Source organism: Solanum lycopersicum, chromosome 11, assembly GCF_036512215.1.
Source record: "Solanum lycopersicum chromosome 11, SLM_r2.1".
Taxonomy (NCBI): Eukaryota; Viridiplantae; Streptophyta; class Magnoliopsida; order Solanales; family Solanaceae; genus Solanum; species Solanum lycopersicum.
This window is the reverse complement of record NC_090810.1, coordinates 31704359-31713863: the sequence shown is the minus strand read 5'-3', so window position 1 is coordinate 31713863 and position 9505 is coordinate 31704359. Positions and strand designations below refer to the sequence as shown.

At 37.9% G+C, this 9505-nt stretch overlaps 2 protein-coding genes across 2 annotated transcripts; one reads left to right on the top strand and one right to left on the bottom strand.

The window, feature by feature from the left end:
* Positions 1-2710: 2710 nt before the first annotated feature.
* LOC138339363 (uncharacterized) lies at positions 2711-3388 on the bottom strand. The gene is made up of 2 exons (XM_069290955.1): positions 3018-3388; positions 2711-2948 (listed from the first exon to the last, which is right to left on the bottom strand). The coding sequence occupies exons 1-2, from the start codon at positions 3386-3388 to the stop codon at positions 2711-2713; spliced, it is 609 nt and encodes a 202-aa protein (XP_069147056.1).
* A 4642-nt stretch (positions 3389-8030) lies between these two features.
* On the top strand, positions 8031-9294 carry LOC138339362 (uncharacterized). The gene is made up of 3 exons (XM_069290954.1): positions 8031-8043; positions 8144-8298; positions 8854-9294. The coding sequence occupies exons 1-3, from the start codon at positions 8031-8033 to the stop codon at positions 9292-9294; spliced, it is 609 nt and encodes a 202-aa protein (XP_069147055.1).
* Positions 9295-9505: the final 211 nt, after the last annotated feature.

The window sequence follows — 9505 nt, the reverse complement described above, 5'->3', positions numbered from 1 at the left end:
TCCATATTAATGGCCTCCCACTTCTAAGTCGGAACCTCAACAATATGAGTCAGATCACCGGGCTTAAGATGCTCTTCCTTAACCTGCTGACAATTAGGAAACTTAGCCACATACTCGGCAATGTCCTTCTTCATGCCATCCCACTAATAAATCTACTTAAGATCATGATACATTTTGGTGGAACCTGCATGTATGGAATGTCTAGAACCATGGGCCTCTGCCACAATCCTAGTTCGCAAATCATCAACATCTGGTACACACTGCCTGTCCTGGTATCTAAGTATGCCATCCCCTCCCAAAGCGAAAGACTCATTAATTTTTAACAACACTGAGTCCTTCAGCTCCGTCAACAAGGGATCAAGATGTTGACGCTTCTGGACTTCAACTACCAAGGATGATTCAGAACGAGGTTGAACTGAAACATCCCCTCTAGTAGAGCCAACCAATCGCAGATCCAGTCTGGCCAGTCTGTGTACCTCTTCACCAGCTCCTTGTTCTCATCCTCAACGTGGGCTGTGCTTCCCAAGTTCATCCTACTCAAAACATCAACAACAATATTGACTTACCTAGATGGTAGTGCACATTCATGTCATAATCCTTCAACAACTCCAACCATCTCCGCTGACGTAAATTCAACTCCCTCTGTGTGAACACGTACTGGAGACTCTTATGGTCTGTGAACACATCAACGTGCACTCCATACAGATAATGCCTCCACAGCTTCAGTGCAAACACCACAACTGCCAACTTCAGGTCATGAGTGAGATGATTCTTATCATGAACCTTGAGCTGTCTGGAAGCATAGGCTATCACCTTGCCAGCCTGCATTAGAACACAACCCAAACCAACCCCAGATGCATCACAATAACCCATGTAATTCTCACCACACTTGGGTAGAGTAAGCTCTGGGGCTGAAGTAAGTCTGTCCTTGAGCTCCTGGAAACTCTTCTATCAAGTCTCCGTCCATTCAAACATGGATTTCTTCTTCGTCAATGCTATAAGTGGGGCAGCAATGGAAGAAAATCCCTCCACAAACTTGCGGTAGTAACCAGCCAATCCCATAATGCTATGGATATCAATGGGAGTAAGGGGCTTTGTCCAGTTCTTAACAGCTTCAGTCTTCCTGGGGTTCACCTCTACACCTTGATCGAACACAACATGACCCAGAAAGGTCAGTGATTCAACCAAAATTCACACTTGCTGAATTTTGCATAAAACTGATGACGTCCAAGTACCTGCAAGGTTATTGTCAAATGTTGTTCATGCTATTCCTTGGTCTTAGAGTTGATGAGAAAGTCATCAATGAATACTATGACGAGAGAGTCAAGATATTCATGGAAGACTCTATTAATGAGATCCATAAATGCAGCAGGTGAATTCGTGAGACCAAATGACATAACCAAGAACTCATAATGACCATAATGGGTACGAAAGGCTGTCTTTGGGACATCTCCCTCTCTAACCCTAAGATGATGATATCCTGAATGAAGATCAATCTTAGAGAATAAACTAGAACCTTGAAGCTGATCGAACAAATCATCTATTCTAGGGAGTGGATACTTATTCTTTATAGTCACTTTGTTGAGCCACCGATAATCGATACACATTCTAAGGGTCCCATATTTCTTCTTTACAAACAACACTGGAGCGCCCCAAGGGGATATGCTCGGGTGAATGAAACCCTTATAAGTGAGGTCTTTTAACTGCAACTTCAACTCTTTGAGTTCTGCTGGAGACATTCGGTAAGGAGGAATTGAGATTGGTTTAGTATTGGGTTCTAAGTCAATACCAAAAGTCGATCTCTCGAAGGGGAGGAACTCAAGGCAAATCTTGAGGAAACACATCTAGGAACTTATTCACTATATGCACTGATTCTATGGAAGAAGTGTCATGATCTAAATCATTAACACTCACAAGATGACATAGTTACCCCTTGGACATCATTTTATTGGCCTTTAGATTTGAAATCATGGGATTAAGACGAGTCGAATTGTACCCCTCCAAAACTAACTCCTCTTCATTAGGGACTCCATGCAAGCATAACAACTGTTAAGCTAGTCCATTCCAATAATAAGATCAAAATCATGCATGGGTAACTCAACCAAGTTTTCACACACAGTCTTACCACTTACAAACATTGGGCAATCCATGTATACCCTATAAGTTCTTACATTTTTCTCTTAAAGGAGTACTAACAACTATAGGATCATGTAGAATTTTAGGTGGTATTTCAAAAGTAAGGGCAAACAGGAGAGTCACAAAGGAAAGCGTAGACCCTGGTTCAATTAAAGCATAAACAAAAGTTGAGAATACTTGCAGCTTACCTGTGACCACATCAGCTGACTTCTCCTGCTCCTCCCTTCCTTTCAGGGCATATAATTTGTTCTTCTTGGGAGGCTCAACTGCTGCTGCACCCTGTGGGTTAGGCCTAGGCTGAGAATTACCTCAGGCATGACCTCTGTTCTGTGGACAGTCTCTAATCATGTGTCCACTCTTACCACAACCGAAGCAGATATTTGTGCCTTCTCTGCACTCTCCACTGTCAGCTCGGCCACAATTAGCACAATTTTTCTTAGGAAGCTGCATCTCACCTCCATTGCCCTTCTTGGGCTCAAGCCTGCCTTCTTTAGGTGTAGCACCCCTCTGAGGATTTGAATTCCCATAACTCTATTGCCACTTTTTGAACCCTGGCTTCTCATGGACGCCAAAATTATTTCTGTGGCCTCCATGAATGGTAATTGCGATCTTGAGGCCTAGGATTCCTAACATCATGGACACACCTTTTTCTACGGCTATCCTCTACTTGATGGAGATGCATCATCAACTTGGAATGATCCATATTATCATGGAGCATCGTAGATCGACACTTCTCCTCCAGGTCTCCATTAAAACTTGTGAGGAACCTGCTCATCTCATCCCTGGTGTAAAAAACCAGGGAAGTAGCATACCTGGATGATTTCAACAGAGTTCAGTATTCAGCCCATTCATGCTATTAAATACTAGGGAAATTAACATACCTTGATAGCTTAACAAACTTCAGGGAATAGTCCCTGACCGTCACAGAACCTTGTTTAAGGTTGATGAACTCCTCAACCTTGCCCTCCCTCATCTTTTTGAGGAAGAATCTTTCCAGAAATGTTGTCTTGAACGAATCCCATGTGAGTGAAAATCTACCTAAATCACGACTATCTTGCCATATCTTGCACCAAGTCTGTGCAATGTCCTTGAGCTGGTAGGAATCCAACTCAGCCTTCTCAATATCAGTGGGCCCCATAGCCACCAAGATCTTATGCACCTCATCTACAAACTCTTGAGGATCCTCCGATGTCTTAGCCCCTGTGAATATGCTAGGGTTCCTCCCCGTGAAATCTCGTAGTATGTTAACCATGCTGCGAATCGGTGGGTTCTCTCTCTGAACATACTATCAGTTGACTAAGGATATCATAGCCTGAGCCTGCATCGTGATGGCCTGTGCCATATGGGCCAAACATCCCTTCAGATGAGGCCTGGGGTGGAACTCGATTGCCCACAGCAGTTGCCCCCCTCCTGCTTTGCCAATATTCCTCCTAGGGTTCATTCTCTAAAAAACAATATGGGTTGATGTTAGACAATCTGATAACACAAACAACTCAGACATTAAGAAATAAGATTAGAAGAAGGGAAATTTTTCCTAAGAATCATGCAGTCTCTTATTTAGGATAGTGGTGCACTTAACTACCATGATTTAGAAACTACCCAATGTGGTTGATGTGAACTCATTATTCTCGGAATTTAACCTAGTGTTCTGATACCAACTTTTTTACAACCAGAATCTAGATCCCAGGTGAGACCCCTCTCAAAGGTCGCAGACAAGCCTACTTACATCATTCTTGCTTTAATAGGTTAATTTTAGCGGAAAATTTGAAACTTTTTGTTTTTTAACATACTTATAAAAAATATTCTCATTAATACGTAATTGTTTACCATCAACCATCTAACATTAAGATATAAGCAAATGAAAGAAACAATCCAATTCTTATTAAGTGTATAATTGAAAAAATGGCACCAATACATAGTCTGAATTAAAACAGGAAACAAACGCTTATGGAATATGCTCCACTAGCTCAACTCTAAAACTAAGATAGAATATAAAACAGTAGCATCCTCGAAAGCATTAGGACCTACGAAAGACGGATGAATGCTAAACGTCTGGATAACTGCAATGATAATCTTGTATCTCTATCGTACACTTGTGCCTACACCTAAAATAGTAAAGTTTGTATAGGGTTAGTACGCACTTGTACTGAGTATGGGTATATGCAAGCACACACCACAGACATGCATGAGAAAGAATAGCTCTTTCCTAACAATATGATTTTTGGAAGTCAAGTAAGTAGACTTGCCAAATCGAGATTAGGAAAGTTAGTGAACTTTCCAAATTGGATTAGAAAGATCATGATATGAGAGTAACATGCATCATCATAAGTATCATATTTCACACAACACGTAACATCTTCATATAGTACATATCATAGCACATAATATATAAGACATAGCTTATTTCATATCATTCATTCATATGCCATGAGAGCTTGGAAGTCATGGACTTGACATTAAGACTTTCCAAAATGAGGGCTCAACATATGGGACCTCAGCTAGGGAGCCTTCATTAGCAAACACAAAGTCTGCTTCATCCTTTCATACGTACTTCATTTCATTTCATTCATAGGCCAGTGTGAACACGAACTATACCTAGGATGTATTTTAAGACTTTCATCGGGTTCACTGTGCAATGATGAGGAACAACCTAATGTCATTACCTATGTCTAGCTCACCTCTTGATTATCCTATTCTAACACCATCGGTATCATTCATTACTTTATATGCTTCATTTGAGTCTGGACTTATTCATTCATTAGGAAATTTAACTTTAACAGACATAGATCATGTGATATTAATGAAATCCAGTGTCTCCCCCACACTGAAAAGAGGTGGAATCACCGACCAAAGTGACTCAATAGCATTCTACTGTATATGGGAATTTAACCCCGCTAGATCCCTTTATTGGCAGTATAGGTTCAAAGACTAGGAGATGTATGGAGACCCATACCCGGTAAGCTGGACAATCTCATCTCATTAGAGTTATGTGCACTTTCACTCTTCCCGAAAGAAGGCATCACCGCTCATAGCTAGCCTATAGGTGCTCAGTATAAAGTTCTATTACATTCAACTCATATGTCATGGAAGATGGCTTCTAGTATAAGGACAACCTAGATCATTGGATGATTCTCATCTCATCATTAGTATTAAGTGTGTTAAACTTAACACTTTCATTAGAGTGTTCATAGAGACTGATCTCTTCAACATCTTACACTCTTTTTTGGTGAGTACGTAGTGGTAACATTTATTTAGGCTCACTTACGATTGCTCTCATCATATTCATTTGTGTAATGTCATGTTGTCACCATATTCTTCATTATTAGCACATTTGCTTTTCATAGTTACTCATCTCTTATTACGTGAATACTTATTTCATCATTTCATAGTTTATCTCATCATATGCCAATGCACTTGGCCACTTAGTGTATCTTACACTCATACTTAACCCTTCTAGGGTTCATCGTTTCATTACATAATCTTAGGTTCACTTATTTTTGAACATATGTTAGACTTATGTGTCTATACATACAAGCCATGGGGCTTTATTCGTAGTTTGCTAAGTGATTATTACTTTCCTAAGATTATGTAGTACAAGACTTATGTATCTTGTGTATATGCCAAGATATTAATTTTTGATCTAAGTAGATTGCATTATTCTTGGATATTTTACTCACGTATGACTTTTGCATCAATACGGAAATTAGGCCAAGGGAAACCAAATCTTGGATCACTTCGATATCATTTATATTTTTCATTAATTTGGTTTCTAATATTCATAACACTAGAAATCTATATGAAATCTCAACAATTACATTGAAGGATTAATTTTCTATTTTAAATTCACTTAGATAACCGAGTGGTTGGGGGTTCGAGTCCCCACAACCCCTTTGATTTTTAGAGTTAAATTCGCTACAATAGGGAGGTTGTGGGTTTGAACCCCCACATCCTCCCTTACTTCTTTTAAAAAATTCGCTGAGGAGACTGTGAGGTGGTCGATTCGAACCCTCACAACCCCTGTATCTTTATTTTATTTAAATGGGCATGTGGCACAGAGGTTGTGGGATCGATTCCCCACACCTCACATTTTCTTTTTTCATTATTTCCTCTCCCTTCGCGCGTACTAGGAGGTCGTGGGTTCGAATCCCACGCCTCCCATTTACTTGTTTACTTAATTTTTTTCTTATCTCCTCCCCATAGGTCGCGAGTTCGATTCTCACTAGCCCCATTTCCTTTAAATTTTTTGCGAAAACAGGAGTTAGGATCGAATCCCCCAGCCTTTATTTTCCATTTTTTTTGCCTCACAAAACCAGTAGCTAAGGGATTTGATTCCCCTTATCTTCTTCACGTTTTTCTCTTATTTTTCAGCCTTTTCAACATGTGAGGTTTTGGGTTTAATTCCCATTGACCTCACTTATTTTTTTTCCTTTTTAAAAACCGAGAATTTAACCTTATGGGAGAGTATGCAATCTGGAATTATTTTTATTATCATTCTTCACTCCTTTTTAGTCACCTCTTTCTTGAGTTTACTTAGCTAAAAGAGTGTGATTCAACCTAACATTTTTCATTATAATGAACACCACATTGCACACACATTACACACATAAAAATACACCAAAAACACATGAATATTTGACCCCAAAAAAGTGGCTAAAGCCACAACCCACGATGTACACACAACACCAATTTTTTGTTACACTTCGAATATCGTTTTCGTAATTTCCCTCACATAAAACATGTTCACACTTAATATAAATACGTCAATCATTCCTAAGTCTAGGAGAACAACATACCCATCCTACGAATTCGTTTGGGGGCTAAGGACAAGGATATAAAAAGGGGAACAACCTTAGTTTTCAAAAGCTTGAGAAAAGTTAGAAGGAAAGTACTCTTGGAGAAAGAATTATAGGAAAGAAAACCCATACCTTTTTATGTTGTTCAAGTGCGAAGCTTCTGCACGGAAACTCCTCCAAACCACGTCAAATTCACTTCAACGTACACCCCACTAGACGAACCTCTCTTAGCCTTGACGTTTTGATTACTTTGTCTTTTACTTAAAAATTCTTGTGAGTACTTCAAGTGTGAAGAACTCTTGATGTAATTTTTGGTTTTTGTTGTGTTTGGCAGAATAACGTGTGTGTGAGAGAGAGATTGAGAACATGAGAGATAGTTGAGAAACGTGAGGGAGAGAGAGTTATTAGGATTAGGAGACTAAATTCAAGACTTAGTCAAAAAAGAATTTAATTAACTTAATAAAATCTAATTTATTTTAATTGATACGTGAAAGGACCATTTTACCCTTAATGAATAGATTTTAATTGATGATTAAATCATCAATTCCTTGCTCCTAGTGGGGCTCGAACCCGAGTGGCAACTCATTTGCAAAATGGGTCACTCTGGGTCGCCCCAAATTTGAAAGATATTTTAATCAAATTAATTAATTATTCCTCAGGGTAATTACAATATTACCCTTGGCCTGGAAATGTTCATTTTACCCCTGGACCCTCAAAACATAAGATTTCCTCTTTAAAGTACGGTAAAGACTCCTTCGATTAAATCTTCATTTTTGCGAGCCTTACTTGGTTGGTTCAAACCTTTCCAAGCCAAACTAACTCCCTAAGTTAGTTGACTTGATCGTAGTAAGGGTTCTAATGCCTTTTTCTATGCGTATCAATTCGTGTAAACCTTGGTTTAATCGCAAGCATTCTTGACATCGTAAGTCTTGATCCTATTCATTTTAAGGTTTTTACAGGAAAGAATGTGATAAGATCTTATATGCATTTGTTGCATTAGAAGCTTGTATTAGAGGTTGAAAGTATCATAAGCCAATTGTAGTTGTTGATGGGGCGGGATTAAAATGTTCGTATGGTGGTACAATTTTAACTGCAGGCACAATGGATCCGGGAGGTATTTTTTGATCCTATTTAATTTTTCGATTAAGTAATATAATAAATTATTTTACAAATTGTATTTGATTTGGATGTTATTTTTATAAAAAATTTATCAGGTCATATACTTCCTTTGGCGTATGTGATAACGGATTTTGAAAATGATGCTTCATGGTCTTGGTTTTTTGAACAATTTAAGGAATCATATGGAGTTAGACAAAACATGTGTTTTATGTCGGATAGAAATGAAAGCATATGGAAAGGGACTGCTACTGTATATCCCGAACCCGAACATTATGCATGCATATGACATCTGTCAGTAAATGTGGTGAAGAATTTCAATAGAAATACTGAAGATTTGAAGATTTTGTTTTTAAAATTGGCAAAATTTTATACAAAACAACAGTTTGAGAAAATTATGGGAAGAATAGACTAGATAGATACACGCATATGACCATACTTGTTTGATATTGGTTATAGCAAATTTGTCAAGAGCTTACTCGAATTGTAAGCGCACATGGACCATGACTTCAAACATCGCCGAGTCATTGAATAATGTTAACAGGTTAGCAAGGAGGTTGCATGTAATTTCACTTCTTGAATTTATAAGGGTAACAATTCAGAGGTGGATTCACAAGTACAATGAGGAGGCTGATAAGACAACATCTGATCTAACAAAAAATATAATCATTATCTACAGAAAAGTATTGCTATGTTTTACAATATGGGGGTATGTATTTTACTATATTGAATAACATATAATTGTAATTTAGTTACCAATATTTAGTTGATTGTATATTAGCAATAATACATTTTAACTTTTAATTAGGTGATACCTTCAACAATTGATCTGCATGCTGTAGCTGAAGGAGCAAAGAAGTACATTGTAAACTTGAACACAAGGATGTGTAGTTGTGGGATATTTCAATATTATGAGATACCATGTGGTCATGTAATTGCAGTTCTCAGATACAGAAAATTGCATGAATCAGATTTATGTTCTCCTTTTTATAGCTTGAAGAATTTCATAGATGCTTATGCCATTCCTGTCGAGCCTATCCCAAGTGAGAGTACATGGGATATATCAATTTATGTTTCAGAGCCTAAAATGCTGCCACCAGGTCCAAAGAGAACAACTGGTATACCAACATTTGAAAGATGGAAGGGGTTTGCTGACCTGAAATTCAGAAGAACGAAAATGACTTGCAGTAGATGCCGTCAGGTTGGACACAATAGAAAGACATGTTCAAATTATCCTGTGCAAAAATAATAATTTGGTAATATTAAATTAGTTATTATGTTGTTTTGAATGTTAGAAACACGTTTTGTTGTATTGAGTGCAGTAGTTATCACTAACATTTATGGTATTCATATAATGTTTTATATAAATTTTTTTTAAAAATCATATATATATATATATATATATATATATATATATTGTGTGTGTGTTTGTGTGTATCATTTGTTTCTGTTACATATGT

What these genes read in the sequence shown, in the direction of transcription:
- LOC138339362 (XM_069290954.1), top strand. An exon ending in TATGGAAAGGGACTGCTACT is followed by an intron (nt 8,299 to 8,853) that starts GTATATCCCGAA and finishes ACTTTTAATTAG; the next exon opens with GTGATACCTTCAACAATTGA.
- LOC138339363 (XM_069290955.1), bottom strand. Translation starts at nt 3,388, where the DNA reads ATGGTTAACATACTACGAGATTTCACGGGGAGGAACCCTAGCATATTC. An exon ending in AAGTTTGTTAAGCTATCAAG is followed by an intron (nt 2,949 to 3,017) that starts GTATGTTAATTT and finishes GAAATCATCCAG; the next exon opens with GTATGCTACTTCCCTGGTTT.